Source organism: Triplophysa rosa, linkage group LG23 (genome assembly GCF_024868665.1).
Source record: "Triplophysa rosa linkage group LG23, Trosa_1v2, whole genome shotgun sequence".
Lineage (NCBI taxonomy): Eukaryota > Metazoa > Chordata > Actinopteri > Cypriniformes > Nemacheilidae > Triplophysa > Triplophysa rosa.
Genome location: NC_079912.1, coordinates 77,135 through 97,134, shown reverse-complemented (window position 1 = coordinate 97,134; position 20,000 = coordinate 77,135). Strand labels below are relative to the sequence as shown.

Sequence of the window (20,000 nt, the reverse complement as noted above, 5' to 3'; positions counted from 1 at the left end):
TCATCACTGTATCTACAGAACAGGACTAATACTTTGTGTATTTGAACAACTGTACCATGCTAATACTATGTTTTTTTGACCATGTACCACAGTATTCTGACATGTGTAATATTTTGATCATTTAAAGGCACAGTTCAGGCTGTCAAACGTCTGTCATCATTTATTCGGTCTCTCACGTGGTTGTAAATCTGTGTGCGAGTCTTTCTTCAGTGAAACGCAAAAGAAGATATCGTGAGAAATGTCTCTGTGTTTTGTTTCTGGTCGTACAATGGACACGGATGCGCAGATGCACCCTTTTTAGGATGAACTATCGCTTTAATGTAATATTGATTTGGCAACACTATCGAAAAGGATAAAAACTTGGAGCGTGAATGTAGTCATCATTGAGTGCTCCAGTATTCCTGTCTGACAGCATCACTGTACCACGGTACTGCTGTGGTATTTTTCTAATGGAATGATTTATTACTGTCATTGCAGCTGTGAGGTGAGACCCGGCCCAGAGTTCCTGACTCGCTCCTACCGTTTCTACTCCAATCACACCTTCCACGCGCTCCAGTTCTACTTCCAGGACCACCACTGCACTAAGCCCAGCTACACGCTCCTGATCCGGGGCAGCGTCCGCCCGCTACAAGCCTCCTGGGTCGTCCGCGGGGGTACAGAGTCCGAATACCGCCTGAGCCGAGTTCTGCTGCTGTGTCACGGCCTGGCAGTGGACGTCCAGCGGCGCCTGGAGACGGCCTGCGACCTGCGGGGGGCTCTGCGGCCGGGTGAGACATATGAGTTGTGGGACGAGCGGTGGGCGTCGCCGGGTCGTGACTGCACCCCTGGCTTAGACTTCAGCATGCAGGAACTGCAGCTCATGCGGCTGGAGAGGCGCTATCACCATGGCGACCCCGGCAGAGAGGCGGAGGAGCTGTTCCTGGGAGATGTTCACACTGAGCGCGCTCAGAGGAGACTCCACCGGCCCTCTGGCTACCAGACCCCCCTACAGAGCGCCAAGGTCAGAATCTCTGCCGCTGCATGGCGCCGTGACGCGTCCGCTGCTCCATATTGATGCGCTTCATCTATCTGAGCGCAGAGCATTAATATTAAGAGCAGAGAGTTCAACGGTGTCGTATACTGTCACCTGGAATTAAAGAAAAGAAAAAGAGAGCAGAAGGCCGAATAGAATAGAAGGTCATGGGCTCCATTTCATCAGGCTGAACACTTTCCATCGGTTGCTTTGGATTAAATGAAGAAATGAATCATGAGAATCTTAAATCGCACTGTGTAGTCATCATCTTCATATGACATATTCAATGGGTTTAAAACCACCAGAAACCATTCTGATGCCCAAATATTCACAATATTATCATTTGTGTTATATTCATGTAGTATATCGATAATCACGTTAACACTTATTGCCTATTGTGACAGCCCTATAGTGCCCACATACAAAGGTCTTTCTTTAGAAGCCTAAAATGTTAATGATGTTTAAGATAAATGAATAGTGATAGAGATCAAGTTGTTGGTGAGAAACGATGAGAAAATCATTCCCCTACTTCCATTTGAGTTCTTTTATACGATGACAGTATAGACTATTAAGACTAGTAAGATGTTCCTCTGACTGTGTGAAAGTTGTGGAGTAGACGTGAAGACAGCACGAGCGATGATGATATGATCATGGACTCGATTCATTCAGACCAACTGAAAACAAAACTGACGAAGCTTCAGACGGAGGAATGGTTTATTCATAAAGTGCCATGTTTGCTGAAGTGAAACTTTGTATAATACATGACATTGTGCTGAATGTGAGATGTGACATCGGCCGTTATTAATTCATGTGACGCCTCGCGCATCTCACATTCACCAGCAGCCTTCACTGTAATTTCACTTCGGTATTACCGAAACGTGCTCTCATTCCCCGTTGCTCCTCTTCTGTCGTTTAAATCCGGTGATTTCAGCCATGTGGCTTCAAAGGGAATGTGGAAATAGTGTTTGCAAAGGCCAGCGGTGTGGAATCCAGCGCGGCGCGTGCCCGACAGGGACCTGAGATGAGCTTTTCTGATGGAATCATTTCGTTCATGTGAGCGCGAGCGCGAGCGGCAGCTAAAAGTGGATGTGAAACATGTAATGCAATGTTAATGAATTCTACTTCCATGCTGAATAATTGATGGGCCGACTGACTCCAGCGTTTCTCTCTCGTCTGCTGTATGTACACGTGTGAAGGACTTTTCCCATGATTCATTGAGATTAAATCACACATTTCATAATCTGATCACGTGACCACCTAAAGTTATTATCAAACACATCGCTGTCCTTTCACCTGAGGACAAAACACAGATTTACAGCCTTCCGGTCTGCCCGTAACACAAATCACACATGACATCTCTTTAATAGCTCAATTATTTCTCCGTGAGATTAAACGAAGGAAACGTTTTGCTTAAGTCTCAGATGTTTCTCCTGAGAAATCTCACAAATGTGTCTGTCATGAGAGTTTGAGAAGAGACGTCAACCATGTGTCAAACTGAGCTCAGATTCGTCAATATTATTGAAGATCTCAAACATTTCTCATCGAATTTACTCAAATCCCGATGATTTGAGTCTTAAGTTGATACTTTTATTTGTTTTGAATGTGGTATACTTTTTCGTCTTTTGTTATACAGGTGCTGGTCATACAGTGAGGGAAATAAGTATTTGATCCCCTGCTGATTTTGTAAGTTTGCCTACTTACAAACAAATGAAGGGTCTATAATTTTTATGGTGGGTTTATTTTAACTGATAGACACAGAATATTAAAAAAATCAAGGGAAAAAATGTGTTATATAAAGGTTATAAATTGATTTGCATTTCAGTCAGTGAAATAAGTATTTGATCCCCAAGCAAAACATAACTTTGTACTTTGTGGAGAAACCCTTGTTGGCAAGCACAGAGGTCAGACATTTCTGATAGTTGGTCACCAGGTTTGCACATGTGTCCGGATACATTTAGTCCACTCCTCTGTCAATCTTTAAGGTTTCTTGGCTGTCGCTCAGCAAATTGGAGTTTTAGCCTCCTTCACAGAGGTTCTATAGGACTAGGGTCTAGAGACTGGCTAGGACATTTAATGTGCTTCTCCTTAAGCCACTTTTGGTTGTCTTGGCAATATGTTTTGGGTCTTTGTCATGTTAAAGGCTCATCCATGACCCATCTTCAGTGACCTAGTTAAGGGGAGGAGGTTCTCGTCCAAGATTTTACGGTACATGGGCCCGTCCCTCAGCCCCTCAATGCGGTGAAGTCATCCTGTATACCTGTAGCAGAGAAAAAGCCCTAAAGCAGAATGTTTCCAACACTGTGCTTCTCTGTAGACATGATGTTCTTGGGCTCATAGTCAGCATTTCTCTCCCTCCAAACACAGGAGTCCATTTTGGTCTCACAGCAGTGCCAGCACTTTCGCCAAAGCCTTTTCTGAATCATTTTTATGTTCATTGTCAAACTTAAGACGAGCCAGGCGGGCCTTCTTGGGCAGGAGGACCTTGCGGGTGCTTCAGGATTTCAGTCTACTGTGGCATAGCGTGTTACCAATGTGTTACCAATGTTTTGCTTGCTAACTGTGTTCCCAACTGTCTTGAAATCATTAACAGGCTTCTTCCGTGTAGTTCTGGGCTGATCTTTAACATTTCTCATGATCATCTTTACCCCATTGGGGAAATATTGCAGGGAGCTCCAGAACAAGGGCATTTGATAGTTATTTTGTATATCTTCTATTTCCAAATAATCACACCAACAGTTGTCTCCTTCTCACCAAGCTTCTGTCTGTAGCCTATTCAAGGTTTGTGCAGGTCTCCAATCTTGTCGCTGACATCCTTTAAAACCTATTTGGTCTGGACCATGGTGTTGGAGAGGTTGAACTGGAAGATACAGATTCTGTTGGCAGGCATCTTTTATATACATAACAAGCTGATTTAGGAGTACTTTCTTAAAGTGACAGGACTAATCTGTGGTCCATATAGGCACATAACCAATCTGTGGAGCCAGAATTCTTGCTAGTTGGTAGGGGATCAAATACTTATTTCACTGACTGAAATGCAAATCAATTTATAACCTTTATATAACATTTTTTTCCCCTGATTTTTTTTAATATTCTGTGTCTATCAGTTAAAATAAACCCACCATAAAAATTATAGACCCTTCATTTGTTTGTAAGTAGGCAAACTTACAAAATCAGCAGGGGATCAAATACTTATTTCCTCACTGTAGTTAATTAGAATATCATCAAAAAGTTGATTTATTTCACTAATTCCATTCAAAAAGTGAAACTTGTATATTATATTCATTCATTACACACAGACTGATATATTTCAAATGTTTATTTCTTTTAATTTGATGATTATAACTGACACTAATGAAAATCCCAAATTCAGTATCTCAGAAAATTAGAATATTACTTAAGACCAATACAAAGAAGGATTTTTAGAAATCTTGGCCAACTGAAAAGTATGAACATGAAAAGTATGAGCATGTACAGCACTCAATACTTAGTTGGGGCTCCTTTTGCCTGAATTACTGCAGCAATGCGGCGTGGCATGGAGTCGATCAGTCTGTGGCACTGCTCAGGTGTTATGAGAGGCCAGGTTGCTCTGATAGTGGCCTTCAGCTCTTCTGCATTGTTGGGTCTGGCATATCGCATCTTCCTCTTCACAATACCCCATAGATTTTCTATGGGGTTAAGGTCAGGCGAGTTTGCTGGCCAATTAAGAACAGGGATACCATGGTCCTTAAACCAGGTACTGGTAGCTTTGGCACTGTGTGCAGGTGCCAAGTCCTGTGGAAAATGAAATCTGCATCTCCATAAAGTTGGTCAGCAGCAGGAAGCATCAGAAGCGTCTCGCCTGGGCTAAAGACAAAAAGGACTGGACTGCTGCTGAGTGGTCCAAAGTTATGTTCTCTGATGAAAGTAAATTTGCATTTCCTTTGGAAATCAGGGTCCCAGAGTCTGGAGGAAGAGAGGAGAGGCACAGAATCCACGTTGCTTGAGGTCCAGTGTAAAGGTCCACAGTCAGTGATGGTTTGGGGTGCCATGTCATCTGCTGGTGTTGGTCCACTGTGTTTTCTGAGGTCCAAGGTCAACGCAGCCGTATACCAGGAAGTTTTAGAGCACTTCATGCTTCCTGCTGCTGACCAACTTTATGAGATGCAGATTTCATTTTCCAACAGGACTTGGCACCTGCACACAGTGCCAAAGCTACCAGTACCTGGTTTAAGGACCATGGTATCCCTGTTCTTAATTGGCCAGCAAACTCGCCTGACCTTAACCCCATAGAAAATCTATGGGGTATTGTGAAGAGGAAGATGCGATATGCCAGACCCAACAATGCAGAAGAGCTGAAGGCCACTATCAGAGCAACCTGGCCTCTCATAACACCTGAGCAGTGCCACAGACTGATCGACTCCATGCCACGCCGCATTGCTGCAGTAATTCAGGCAAAAGGAGCCCCAACTAAGTATTGAGTGCTGTACATGCTCATACTTTTCATCTTCATACTTTTCAGTTGGCCAAGATTTCTAAAAATCCTTTCTTTGTATTGGTCTTAAGTAATATTCTAATTTTCTGAGATACTGAATTTGAGATTTTCATTAGTTGTCAGTAATAATCATCAAATTAAAAGAAATAAACATTTGAAATATATCAGTCTGTGTGTAATGAATGAATATAATATACAAGTTTCACTTTTTGAATGGAATTAATGAAATAAATCAACTTTTTGATGATATTCTAATTATATGACCAGCACCTGTAGTGTCTGAATAACTGGTGGCGTTTTTTTTTGTTGCCATTATTTTCTACAGTGCAGTGGTAGAGAGGACAGGAAGCGAAGTGGGAGATAGAAGGCGGTGGGGTCCAGGAAAGGACCTCGAGCCGGGACTGGAACTCGGGTCACCCGAGGTCTGGAGCACTGTCCAAACGGCCACAGGCTCCGACCTAAGTTGATACTTAAATGAAACCCAACTGAGAAGTCCATCAAGAAACCCGTGAGCGTGAACATTTTCCAGTGGCAGCACTTGTGTTCTTGATTTCTGTGATGTCTGCCTTCATTCAGTTGTTTAGTTTGGTTGTGTTAAATGACGGGTCACGTGTTGGAGATGATGTCACTGCAGCTGTAAGCGGAGGTGAGACGTGCTGTAAGTCACTCACAGAATAAACCTCACCACTGAAAACTTTGAAGTCTAAACTTTTAATCGCTGAGTCTCTTCACTGGTTCACGGCGTGCTGTGCTGGTTTTAGTACTCGCTGGTCTTACAGGGGTTTAGCTTCTGTTCTGTCTGTGCTGAAGGTGCCGCATGCCAAATGACTTTCAAATGAGGTCAGAACTTGAAAATGTGCTGCTGTCATTATTCTGCATTCATGTGATGTGTTCAGGCTTTGTGCTTCTGCTCATTGATATTCAACAAAATCTTATCGCTCCTTTTCTTTCTTTTTTTTATAGTTCTCAGTTGTGCATCGTTTTAAGTTTCAATTTAGTCTCGGATGTTTCTCCTAAAATTGATAAGAGTGTGATTGCGTGAACATGAAGAGTCCAGAGGTGTAAATGAATGTAGATTGCAGAGGTCAAATCATCTGGATCTCACTGAGAAATGTTTGAGTTGATATTGAGATCTTCAATCATATTGAAAATTTTTGATTGCAGACTCAAACTCTAATGAGTTTAAGAAGTTTCCATTTGGTCTTCATTGAATTCCAGTGATGTCAACAAGAAATGATGGAGATATTAAAGAGATGTCGTCACTGTTTCCTCTGAATAGAGCAGTAAACTGAACTCGTGTTTGTGGCCTTTCATTTGCTATTGATATGCAGTGTCGTTCAGCAACATCAGAAGATCAAAATAATCACAGTTTCTGTTGCTCTCTTGCTTTCAGACCGATGGCCGTCACTGCAGAGTTTGTCAAATTATTGCTTCGGCCGATCTTCATCATCCTCCCGTCCTGCCAGCCCAGAGGAGCCGACCGGTACGTCTCCATGGAAACTGGGTGAGCACACAATGTGAAGTTCGCCCGGGCGTCCTCTTCCTCACCCGATATCTGACGTTCCACGAGGAGAGCGGCACATGGAAAGGACAGTATGAGCATTTCTCTGACCCCGTCTGCAGACACCCGACCTTCAGCATCACAGCCAGTGGACATTACATCAGAGGAGCTCCTTCATCCACCGTCATGGGTGCTGTCCAGTTCACCTTCACAGGTACACACGCGACTCTCGGAACACAATTTCATTAGTTTGATTTTATGATGAGCCGTGTACAGTCTCTATGATGTGGACCTGCAGTCTTGCGATCTTCGTTTGTCCATGAGACTGTGGAGTGTCCCGTTTGTCACCGTATAGTTCACAGAAGGTGCTCACGAGTGCCCCCTGTTGGAAAGAGATTCTACTTGTGAAGGTTCAGGAGGTAAACTGGAAGTGTTATTAAAACAGATCGCGTGGTCAGAGCAAGCTGCATTTCTCCAGATGATAGAAGTTAAAAAAGAGTGTTAACCCAGAGTTTACAAATGTACAAACGGACCTGAAGAACTCGACACGTTACTCGACACGTTACACAAGCCAACTCAGGGTTAACATCGTCAAGAGAGACAAAGGTTTACATGTGATGAGAAATGTTGCTGAATGTCTTCAATCATAGTGAGATCTTTTGATTGCAGACGAGACAAATCTGAGCTCAGTTTAACACATTGTTGACGTCTCTTCTCAAACTCATGACACACACGTTTGGGTGATTTCTTTTTCTCAGGAGAAACATCTGAGACACACATGAGACTTTTTGAGTCCATTTGCATCTCATTGATATAATTGAAATATTAAATAAATAGATAGATCATCTGCGATTGTTCTTTTAGGTATTCGCTGTTGTATTAATACAGATTGTATGACTGATGATGTGTCTTCACTCACAGCAGTATAAACAGTGGCGTGTACTCTAGATTCTCTGTTGTCTCATTCATTTCCAGTGACACACATGAAGGTGACGCCGATGGATGTGGCCACCACGTCTCTGCTGAACGTCTTCAGTGGTCATGAATGTGGAGCGGGGGGCTCGTGGAAGCTGGCTGTTCAACAGGACGTGACATCAACGGCTGGTTGTGCCGCACTGGGCATCCGGCTGCCACACACGGAGTACGAGCTCTTCAGCATGGGTCAAGACTCCGACGGAAACACTCTCCTGTATAACGGCCAGAGACCCACCAACGGCTCCAGCCCTGATCAACCCCACACACGGGCCACGTCCTACCAGCCCCCTCTTACCCGCTGCACCGCCGGCCAGAAGAGAGAGCCGCACGTGAGTAAAGAGGGAGACCAACATTTCAGACTCAGCAATGGATGTGACATCATCACGGCTTTATTTAATCTCACCGTATTGATCGTATTAATCACGTTCATGTAGCCGGGATGATCCGAGACCGTGTCGCTCCTTGGGTTTGCACTATTTGAAACATTTAAAGACTCATTATGTGAACTGAATAATCTGTGTGCGACGCATGATGTGTCCTTACAACAGGTTCTACACAGTTGTGTGTATTTGTAATTGTCAGATGAGGGAGGTCGCAGAGGCCGTGATGCATGCATGCGGTGCAGTGATGATGGTGATAATATTCTCTTTATTCACACGTATTGTATAATGTTTGTTTTGAAGAGTTCAATTAATCAATCGATTTAAACCAGACAACAGAATCTGCTTTTAACTCGACTTGCCCTACTCACGGTCCGTGTTATTTACGGGTGGTAACGGTCACATTTATTGTATCAGTAGCAGCTCTGCATTAGCTTGAGTTTTTTTGTACAACATGTTGTGTAACACGTGTGTATGAAGTGGCATATTTAACCAGAAAAGGTGCATTTACAGACTGTTAATAGCGTGTATTTTTAAAATAATTAGTCTGCTTCACACAGAGACAAATATGTGATTCATGAGTGTTAAAGACATTTTATTGAAGCAATGTTAAATACCACAGGACTGTAAAAGCTGATCTGTATTCAGTCAAGTTGCCTCACAATTAGATACATATAATTTGCATAAAGAAAAACTCAATGAAATGATTGAAATCAATGTTGGTGTCAGTGGAGATTGTGAGGAAAAACATAAACACAGGAGACACATTTTTCCATCCGACCTCATCACATTCAGTAAATCAATGTGAAATTCAGTGTTTCATCCAGCAACAAGTAGCAAAGACGACTGGTTTGTTTTTTGTTTATTACGAATCTGCATTTCCCATTTTTTTGTCAAAAGAATCAAAATCACAATGAACATGTACATGACACTTAAAACATTCCATTAAACTCTTAATAAAACCACAGAGAGGAAGAAAACACATCCTTTTATTTATTCATAGATTTCCATGAAGGTCTCTACACACGGTGCCCTGTACAGGGCTGCTAATGAGGTTTTGACAAATGGACAGTTTCTTCTTCTTCCCCGACCCCAGAAAAACCCACCCGGAACCACAGAAAGCAGAATAACAGGAGAACCCGACCATCCTCTCGTGTTTGTGTGTGTGTGTGTGTCTGTTTGTTTGTTTGTTTGTTTGTGTGTGTACTAACCGTGTGAGAAAGGCAAGGCCCGTTTGAATGATCTTGTACACAGACACATGTATTGCCGTCGCTTTGGGGCACGTCGGCACTGACGCGACGGTTATCGACAGGAACGCACGCGATGCTCGCCAAGCCCGGGAAACGAGGACGCCGATGCCCTACAACACAAACTTTCCCAGGAAGAAGCCGATGAATATGGCGGCGATGACGACCAGCAGTGACGGCAGGGATTTGGAGGCGGGGTCTTTGCTCAGCATCGCTGAAGGCTTCGAAGCGGAGGTGTCGAACTGATTGGCCCTCCTCATCCTCAGTCCTTCATCCTGATGACGATGATGTAACACACAGGTAAATATACAGACGATGCAATAGTACACGCTCACTACAGTGAATCTGGTATTCATCTGAAACAGCTGATTCGCCAATCACAAGCGACTTCAGGACAGTGTTTGTTTCATGCGGCTCAATCAATCCTCTGCTGTCGTTCATGGTAATGCTTTCATTTGATCTTCAGCCGGTGCGGGTCAGAGCCATATTCATGAATTGAAATCAAGATTCATTATCTGTTTGATAATTCTGCGTTTCTGAAATAAAAGCGTGAATATACCTTAAGCTGGCGGTTTTCTTCGAACAGTTTTCCCACTTCTGTCTGCAGTCTCTTGCACTCATCCACCAGTTTCCTCATCTCAGTGTCGTCCATAGACAAGCAGCTGGGTTTGGCTCCTGACGTGCCGTCCGCTTTAGACGCGTTGAGAACAGCAGTGCTTTTGCTGGATTCCTGTTCGTTCTGATCACACACACACGCGTAACTGAGAACATCAGCTTCACTACAGCAGGACGAGTGTTTCAGAAAGAACTCTTACCATTCTGTCATTCTCTGAAGGCATGTCAAACACACAGCGCAGCTTAGAGTCCATCAGGTCATCAGGTTTGGCATCTTTCCACTGGATATGAGAAACATGACACACAGTGCTTAAACAATATCTACAGTGGATTTCTTTGTTTACTGTAAATTACAGACGCTACCCAAATCTCTGCGATTTTTGACCCTCTTTGGGTAACGGAACAAAAAGTGCATCACATGTTTCTGTGAAATTGTGAATCTATCATGAATGTTCAATGTTTTGATTTCAGGACTGAGTAACTGTTTCTAAGAACATTGATGACAGTAACTTTAGTATTAACAGTGAGCCGATGATCAGCTGCAGATGTGAATAAACAGTGTTTGTGTACTGCGTGTTTGTGCACCTCTGCTGCCCCCTGCTGGATGACGTCACGTGGGGGTTTCACACTAACGCTATTATGAAAGCAGCAACCTCAATTTGAGCAGAAAGATCTAGCGCTTACCATCACCTCCAGGTCCGATACGCCGGACGGCGCAAAGATGGTCTGCACCATAAACTTGTGTTTGCTCTTCTCATTCGGGTCATAATCAAACGGCTGGAGCATCACTGCAGAAACACACATCATTGACTCATGAATGAATGACATCAGACGGAGCGTGCACGAGTCAGGCGACCTCTTACCTGAGATAGTGACCGTAGCGCCCGGGTCGATGATGCCGCTGTTGGGCCGCACGCAGTAGCGGCGAGGAGCTGTGGTCTTCACTTTGAAACATACTCTTCTGTCAGACGGGTTCTTCAGCTTCAGGTTGGTGGTTATCACATCTGTGAAAGGTCCTGCGCACGGACACCAAACAAAACGACAAGGAACCCAAGGTCAGAAAACACTGTGGGAAGTGGGATCACCTCCGAATGGAGACCAGTGTTGAGTAAGTTACTTTGAAAAAGTAATTCAATACTAGTTACTAATGACATATTCTATAGAGTAATTCGATTACTGTACAAATGACTCCTACTTTCTACATCCTACATCAACTTTGATTAGAATTGATTCAAGGATAGACATGAAACGGCTCGTTTAATTTCACTCAAATAAATAACTACATAAAGTATTCTTATTAACTGACCAAAGTCTACAAACATGAGTTAAAGCATACATTTTAAAGTTAAGACGTATAATTCTGATGTCATTTCCACTAGTGAATATATTTACACGGTATTTAGTTCAATTACATCAGCAAAAAATAAGAGTAATCCCTTACTTGACTTTTTCAAGGGAAACGTAAATAAATTACAGTAACTAGTTACGCAACACTGATGGAGACTGACTGAAATGTTGATTGATGATTTTTCTGTTTGAGTGCTGTTGTTTTTCTGAATAATCCATCATAAGTGAGGTCTAGTGAACAGCTGACATGTAGATGCCGTCAGACAGGTTACTTCATTACTAGTGTAAAAGCAGACATGTCATACATAAATAATGTAAAACATCTGAGCCTCTTTCCTATCCTTACAGCACACACACACAAACAGCCATACATGTGTTTCTATCAGTAGATATGAGTGAGTGATTCGTGTAGTTCATTAAACTAAGATCAATATCAGCCCTGTGTGTTCTGTTCACACCCTGACACTAAAGTCACATCCAGTGCGAATGACATGATATCATCTTCAATGCTTATTTAGTCATAAGAACACCCACTTTTGATTTCACCTTCATATGCTAAAGCACGAAAGTCCTGAAACACACAGCTGATGATGACATGTGTTCTTCTTCTTATTATTATTAGGCTCGAGTAAAGGGTGTGTTCAAACCTTGACTTTCTGAATACACATCAGATTGAAAGAACACATGATAAGTCTCTTTCTCTGTCAGTATCGATCATTCAGCGGTATTAATAACTCATTACAATCATTCACCACTTAACATTTCATGACATCAGTACTAATGCTAAACCTAACGTTACACACACAACACACTCATCAATCACATTAACTGCCGTTTAGAGATCAGCACAAGATTACGATGATATTAAAGCGACAATAAACAAACTTCTTCGCGTTTCCCACAGAGGCCTGCGCATCTCCGAGGCTCGCGTTAAAGCGCATCGGGAGAAGAGACGCAGGCATGCGGGCAGACGCGGCCTCCGCACACCGGCGGCTGGATGACGCGCGGCAGTCGGACGCGTTTACCTCTGAAGCGGAGGTCGCTCGGTGGGTCGAGGATCAGAATCTGCTCCAGTTTGGACATGACAGCCGTTCAACGGGACACGGTCGCGTGCTGCTCAAGAGCCCCGGCCACGACGCGCGCGCACTCACTGCACTCACACACCCGCGCAACGCGCTCACTTGCAGCAGGCAGACGCGGTAGCGAGCACGGCGCTACACGTCACTGAGATGAGCGGGGAACAACGGCTGCTAATACTGCTAATATTTAATTGTATTTTTGCGTGTCAGTAAAACACAGAAACGAGAATAAACCGAATCTCTTCTTCTGCGGCTGTGTGTAAACGGAGTCGCGTTCTGAATGTTGTGCGCATGCGCGCACTCAGGTAACACGTCATTCTACACAACAAACGACTCAAAGCAGAAAGTGGTTCAACTGGAAATGTGCGCGCGCACAATCACTGTCTGTTTAATCTAAGTTGTTGTGGAGGTGTCGTGCGCGAGCTGCCACGCGTGTTACATTAATGGCGAACATTTTTAACACACCCACTGAAGCACAGAATTAAAACCCAGATGATAAAGCTAAAAGCCCAACAACCGCTAAAGATAAAAAATATTTTAAAAATAAAAAAGCATTCACAAACTTTCTAAATAAACTATATATTGGTCGGAGGTTGCCTATTCCTAAGTATCAAAGATTTCAATAAAGGAAAAACACAACTCCTACTTCAAATACAGTCTGGGTTTAATAAACATTCACACAAATAAAGACACACCATACAGAAATGAGAGAAACAGTGCAAAAGAAATAGTAATGTCCAGGTGCTTACAGTAAGGTTCAACAATAGACATTAAAAACATTTAATGTCCAAACTATACTTGTATTTTTTATTGTACTGACAGTTACGATGGTAATGTTTCTTGTTAACATAAAAACTAAATTATATATTGTCATATTTGCCATCATCACCGCCGTTTTTGTTATGGCAGGTAAAATAATCTTATATTCGTTCTTTAATGTTTAAAATTCTATAATTAAACCATTAATTCTCTAGACTGAGGAACGGTTTAGTTTCAGTACGCATCCGAGCGCTAGTGTTGTGTTCGTCATGGCGCATGCGCTCGTACGTAAAGTGCGCGCACGCTTCAGAGACGTGCGCGTGATAAAGGATGCGTGCGCGGGCCCGGCTGCAGTGGTCGATTTGTGTTCCGCGGCGCGTGTTTGAGTGTGTTTTTGTGTAGTTTTGTGTCGTGGCGGTTGCTGGTGTGGGTTAAATGTAGGAGCAGCGCGAGATGGCCGGTGTGTACAGATAAACGCACACATATTCTCTCTTTCACACACACACAGTTCAGACTAAGCACACACAGACGTTAACACACACTCTGATTGTGTTGTGTGTATATTTGTGTGTGTGTTTTCTCGTAGATCTCTCTCTGCTGCAGGACTCACAAGAGGACACGGACGGATGTGAGTTTCTCTCTCTCTCTCTCTCTCTCTCTCTCTCTCTCTCTCTAGCGCGAGCGCGCGCGCGTATGTGTGTGTTGATGTGTTTCACACTATCTTACATCAGATCACGTGATCCGTACAGGAATCCCTGTGCTGTACTATGGTATGAAATGGTAAAAGTGATTTTGTGATTCACGTGCAGTGGGACAAACACCATTGAGTGGTTCAGTGAAGTGTGTCACTCTGATCTCAGATCAGATACACATGTTATTATGTGTGTGTGTGTGTGTGTTCATGTTTGTATATCCCGGTGGGGACCTAAACCTGAATGCACACCAACACATGGGGACTCGTGTCACTGTGGGGACCAAAATTGTACAGAAAGATATTTTTTTAAATCTAAAAATGCAAAAAGTGTTCTATGATCTTTAGGTTTAGGGGTTGGGTTAGGGATAGAATATACAGTATAAAAAACATTACACCGATGGACTGTCCCCACGGAGATAATAAAACATACATGTGTGTGCGTGTGTGCGTGCGTTTGTGTGTGTTCATGTTTGTATATCCCGGTGGGGACCTAAACCTGAATACACACCAACTCATGGGGACTCGTGTCACCGTGGGGACCAAAATTGAGGTCCCCAGGGGCAAAAAAGATAATAAATTGTACAGAACAATATTTTTTACAAATCTAAAAATGCAAAAAGTGTTCTATGATCTTTAGGTTTAGGGATAGGGTTAGGGATAGGGGATAGAATATACAGTTTGTACAGTATAAAAACATTACGCCTATGGACTGTCCCCACGGATAATAAACCAGACTGTGTGTGTGTGTGTGTGTGTGTGTGTGTGTGTGTGTGTGTGTGTGTGTGTGTGTGTGTGTGTGTGTGTGTGTGTGTGCGTGTGTGTATATGTGCGTGTGTGTATGTGTGTACTGCTTCTCATTTCTATATGAAATACAATCCCACATCGGTCGTGACACACACTCAGTGTCACAGGAGATGATGGTGTCACACACACAACCAAGTACATCTCAAAAGCTGATGTTGAATGAGTGTTGTGATGTGTTGTGATATGATGTATTGTATTGTGTTGTGTTTTGCTCACTGTGTGTGTGTGTGTGTAGATGGCTACAGCTCAGAGTCTGACGCCATTATAATCCCCTCAGCTCTGGATTTTGTGTCTCAGGATGAGATGTTGACTCCTCTGGGACGACTTGATAAATACATCAACAGTGAGAACGTCTTTAACAGGTGGACACACACACACACACACACACACACACACACACACACACACACACACACACACACGTTTGGAGTCATTGAATGGGTTTGCTCTGTTGTGATGTTGACTGTGTGTGTTGTGTGCTTTCAGACAGATGGTGGCCCGCAGTATTTTGGACACGCTGCGAGTGATCAGTGATGATGACAGAGAGTGTGTGTGTGTGCTGGAGAGGATCGAAAGGCTCGCCGATGACTCGGGTGCGTCTCTCAGAACTCTGTTGTGAGTCTGTGCAGGAGGTGCGTTGTGGTTTTTGTAATGATGTGTGTTTCTCAGAGCCGACGGTTCGAGCAGAGCTCATGGAACAAATCCCGCACATTGCGATATTCTGTCAGGAGAACCGACCGTCCATTCCGTTTGCCTTCTCCAAGTATCTCTTACCCATCGTGGTGAGATACCTGGCAGACCAGAATAATGTGGTGAGTGTGTGCGGAACGTCGCCGTGTCATCAGTAGATGATTGTGATGGTGTGTGATTTGAGTTTTTCTGCCGCAGGTTCGTAAGACCAGTCAGGCGGCTCTTCTGGTTCTTCTGGAGCAGGAGTTGATGGATCGAGGTGATGTGGAGAGTCTGGTGTGTCCTGTGCTGGTGGACCTCACCGCTCCTGACAGTAATGATGATGTGAAAACTGAAGCCATGGCTGTGAGGATCTTCACATGCTCTATAAACCATTCCTGTCGACCAATCAGAGCTGAGCGACGCCTGAGGGTTTGAGAGATGTTATTGGTTCTGATTTCAGATCATTTGTAAAATGGCACCGATGGTGGGGAAGGACATCACGGAGCGACTCTTTCTGCCACGCTTCTGTGAGATGTGCTGCGATTGCCGCATGTTCCACGTACGCAAGGTGGGTGAATGTGCAGGGCTTGACATTAACCATCATCATGTGGTTGGTTGTCCTTGTCCGAGTACCAAATTCTTGTCCGAAGATGAAAAAATGATATTAAAGTGTCAATATAATTGTTTCGGATCCTGAAGTGTTTCACCTGGTGTCCGCTGCGGCCACCTAAATGTGTTCACACTCTGCGTGATTGCTACAGAACAAAGGCAAGCAGTAATTATTATTAGTGTCAGGGCTGGATGTTAACGTTCTTTTGCTCATAGCACTGATGCTACAGAGGTTTAAAGTTTGATAGCACAGGCCAAACAGTTCATGATTAAAAAAACAATGCAAGTGCAGTTCATCACATGAAAAGGCACAATTGACAAATGACAATAATGTTACAGACCGAGGGCATATCATTTTTAGTTAGTATTTATAAGTTCTGTGTATTTCTTTTTTTTACCGTTATAAAAATGTTGAGGTATGGTCTTCTTGCGTTTGGCACCGTGGCTAGAAAATCAGTACACTTATCAAGCTGTTCCGCATCATCTGCCACGCTGTCTTTATATTCTATGTCTTTGTAATCTGCACTTTGTTTCTCATACAGTAGTCTACTTTGTGCTGCGAGCCATCCTGGATTTTGGCGCTCGCTTGTACGGTGTCTCTGAATTGTCAAAACACCTCTCAAAATGCTTGATACGGATGAGAAAAATGCAGAAAATCGAACCCGGTCCGAATTTTTTTATGGCGGACGAAAATGTCGGAGGCAGTGTGTAAATGTGATTGACACAACTTGAGGTCGTATTCATTTTTAACACGCGCAAATTTCAGACTCGATGTGCAATGGCCTTTAATGTCGAGCCCTGATGTGATTGGCTGGTGATGAGAGTCCGACGGAAGAGTGTCTTCTCATTGGCTGATGTTTGTGTGATTGACAGGTTTGTGCAGCAAACTTTGGTGATATGTGCAGTGTTGTTGGAGGAGAAGCTACAGAAGAGCTGCTGGTGTGTCCGTTTACATTCACAGAACAAAACACACAGACAGCAGATCTTACATGAGAAACATCAGTTTGTGTTCAGAAGAACAGCACATCTGTGTTTTTATTTCTGTACAACACACAACCACATGCCTAGTTAATAATACTTTAGTCTCTCTCTCTCAGTTGCCAAGGTTTTTCCAGCTGTGCTCTGATAACGTGTGGGGCGTGAGGAAGGCCTGTGCCGAGTGTTTCATGAGCGTCTCGTCGGCCACGTCTCCAGAAGTGCGGAGGTCGAAGCTCTCTTCTCTCTTCATCAGTCTGATCAGCGACCCGTCCCGCTGGGTCTGTCACGTAGCACACACACACACACACACACACACACACACACACACACACACACACACACACACACACACACACACACACACACACACACACACACACACACACTCAGTGTCGTGTGTAACACGCGTGTGTTGTGTCATCAGGTGCGTCAGGCGGCGTTTCAGTCTTTAGGTCAGTTCATCTCCACGTTCGCTAGAGCGTGCAGTAACGCGGGTCAGTACTTCAGAGACTCCAGCGGTGAGAGCGACTGGACACACGGGTGAGACACACTGACAGACGAGATGCTTTCATGAGTGACGGACGTCTCGCTGACGACTCGTTTATTTCTCGTGCAGCACAAACACAGACGGTGCGTGCGGCAGCTCAGCAGAGACGCCCTCTGTCTCACCGCAGCAGAACTGTGTTTCCCACAATGCCTCAGGCTGTGAGGAGCAGAGCCGTGATGATGATGATGATGATGTAGGGGAGGAGGGTGGAGGTGAGCAGACAGCTGAGGTTCTGTCAGCTGATGATGAGTCTGAGTGCCTTCCTGGAGAGACCGAGAATCCATTGACATCACCCGGACACAACCTCCAGGAGAAGAGCTCTAACGAGAACATCTGCTGCGCCGCGTCACTGGACATCCCAGATCACGAGCTCTTTAACTCCTTCCATTACTGGAGGACGCCCATCCCAGAGCTGGACCTGAATCTGCTGGAGGAGGACATCCCAGCGTCGACTGCTCCCGCTCTGGACAGAAAACATCTGGAGGAACTCATCGAGAACCTGGAGCCGCACATCGATGATCCTGATGTAAAAGGTCTGACACATTCACTCTGCACTACAGTGACTTCCTGTGGTCATCACAATATAAAAACAAAAGAAAAATTTAGATTTCCATTTAAAAGCTAAAAATAGATGTCTGCTGTATCCTCTGGTGCTGTTGTTTAGTGTTGTGTTGTGTGGTGTCGTGCTGTATAGTGGTGTGGTGTTGTCGTGCTGTATAGTGGTGTGTTGTGTATGTGGTGTTGTGCGGTATAGTGTGGTGTGGTGTTGTGCTGTATAGTGGTGTGTTGTGTATGTGGTGTTGTGTGGTATGGTGTGGTGTGGTGTTGTGCTGTATAGTGGTGTTGAGTGATGTGTTGTGTGGTGTGGTGTTGTGCTGTATAGTGGTGTTGTGTTGTGTGGTGTTGTGCGGTATAGTGTGGTGTTGTGCTGTATAGTGGTGTTGTGTTGTGTGGTGTTGTGCGGTATAGTGTGGTATTGTGCTGTATAGTGGTGTTGTGCGGTATAGTGTGGTGTTGTGCTGTATAGTGGTGTGGTGTGTCGTGTGGTGTTGTGCTGTATAGTTGTGTGGTGTGGTGGTGTGTCGTGCTGTATAGTGGTGTGTTGTGGTGTTGTGTGTGTGTGTGTGGTGTTGTGCGGTATAGTGTGGTGTTGTGCTGTATAGTGGTGTGTTGTGTTGTGTCCTGTGGTGGTGTGTTGTGTGTGGTGTTGTGCTGTATAGTGGTGTGTTGTGTTGTGTGGTGTGGTGTTGTGGTGAGCTGTATAGTGGTGTGGTGTTGTCGTGCTGTATAGTGGTGTGGTGTTGTCGTGCTGTATAGTGTTGTGTTGTGTGTGTGTGTGTGGTGTTGTGCGGTATAGTATAGTGTGGTGTGGTGTGGTGTGGTGTTGTGCTGTATAGTGTGGTGTGGTGTTGTGCTGTATAGTGTGGTGTGGTGTTGTGCTGTATAGTGGTGTGGTGTTGTGCTGTATAGTGGTGTGGTGGTGTGTTGTGTGGTGTTGTGCTGTATAGTGTGGTGTGGTGTGGTTTTGTGCTGTATAGTGGTGTTGTGTGTTGTGTGGTGTGGTGTTGTGCTGTATAGTGGTGTTGTGTTGTGCGGTATAGTGTGGTGTTGTGCTGTATAGTGGTGTGTTGTGTGGTGTGGTGTGGTGTGGTGTGGTGTTGTGCTGTATAGTTGTGTGGTGTGGTGGTGTGTTGTGTGGTGTTGTCGTGCTGTATAGTAGTGTGTTGTGGTGTGTGTGTGTGTGTGTGTGTGTGTGTGTGGTGTTGTGCTGTATAGTGGTGTGTTGTGTTGTGTTGTGCTGTGCTGTAAAGTGTGGTGGTGTTGTGTTGTGTGGTGTTGTGTCGTGCTGTATAGTGGTGTGTTGTGTTGTGTGGTGTGGTGTTGTGGTGTGCTGTATAGTGGTGTGGTGTTGTCGTGCTGTATAGTGTTGTGTTGTGTGTGTGTGGTGTTGTGTGGTATAGTATAGTGTGGTGTAGGGCTGCAGCTATCGATTCTTTTACTAATCGAGTATTCTACTGATTTTCCATCGATTAATCGGGTATTCGGATAATAAGTACTTTTTCTTTATTAAAAAGCAATACTAAATATACAAGAGAAAATAAGACGGGTCTCTTAAAATGAGTAAAACAACTCATTTGTTTCCTTTTTAGAACAATTAGTTTTTATTGCTGAAATAGCATACATTAATATCTGTGAAAACTAAACCCATTTAGTACATTCCATTGCCATATTAAATTCAAAATGCAATATAATACAAATATATAAATAAGAAACATGAATAAAAATGGAAATAATAATTTCAAACAATAG

At 43.9% G+C, this 20,000-nt stretch overlaps 3 protein-coding genes across 5 annotated transcripts in view; 2 read left to right on the top strand and 1 right to left on the bottom strand.

Moving 5' to 3' along the window:
- The window catches only part of LOC130547271 (protein APCDD1-like), a 10,215-nt gene extending 913 nt beyond the window's left edge, over positions 1–9,302 (top strand). The window contains exons 3-5 of the mRNA XM_057323072.1: positions 478–1,000; positions 6,877–7,198; positions 7,960–9,302. Coding sequence (XP_057179055.1) covers positions 478–1,000; positions 6,877–7,198; positions 7,960–8,393 — 1,279 coding nt within the window. The 3' untranslated portion in view covers positions 8,394–9,302. The remainder of the gene's footprint in view (positions 1–477; positions 1,001–6,876; positions 7,199–7,959) is intronic.
- vapa (VAMP (vesicle-associated membrane protein)-associated protein A) lies at positions 8,930–12,915 on the bottom strand. The gene is made up of 6 exons (XM_057323074.1): positions 12,574–12,915; positions 11,065–11,217; positions 10,886–10,989; positions 10,402–10,482; positions 10,146–10,325; positions 8,930–9,861 (listed from the first exon to the last, which is right to left on the bottom strand). The coding sequence occupies exons 1-6, from the start codon at positions 12,629–12,631 to the stop codon at positions 9,700–9,702; spliced, it is 738 nt and encodes a 245-aa protein (XP_057179057.1). The 5' UTR covers positions 12,632–12,915; the 3' UTR covers positions 8,930–9,699.
- Positions 12,916–13,692: 777 nt separating this feature from the next.
- Positions 13,693–20,000, top strand: part of ppp4r1 (protein phosphatase 4, regulatory subunit 1) — a 28,577-nt gene continuing 22,269 nt past the window's right edge. Inside the window, exons 1-11 of one of the 3 annotated variants that reach the window (XM_057322454.1) lie at positions 13,693–13,846; positions 13,973–14,014; positions 15,182–15,246; positions 15,371–15,477; positions 15,554–15,696; positions 15,773–15,919; positions 16,017–16,124; positions 17,039–17,104; positions 17,263–17,421; positions 17,568–17,683; positions 17,760–18,223. In XM_057322454.1, the coding sequence (XP_057178437.1) occupies positions 15,188–15,246; positions 15,371–15,477; positions 15,554–15,696; positions 15,773–15,919; positions 16,017–16,124; positions 17,039–17,104; positions 17,263–17,421; positions 17,568–17,683; positions 17,760–18,223 (1,369 nt within the window). In that variant the 5' untranslated portion in view covers positions 13,693–13,846; positions 13,973–14,014; positions 15,182–15,187. Of the gene's footprint in view, positions 13,847–13,972; positions 14,015–15,119; positions 15,247–15,370; positions 15,478–15,553; positions 15,697–15,772; positions 15,920–16,016; positions 16,125–17,038; positions 17,105–17,262; positions 17,422–17,567; positions 17,684–17,759; positions 18,224–20,000 lie in introns of all 3 variants that reach the window. The other 2 variants (XM_057322453.1, XM_057322452.1) reach the window with 2 other exon arrangements.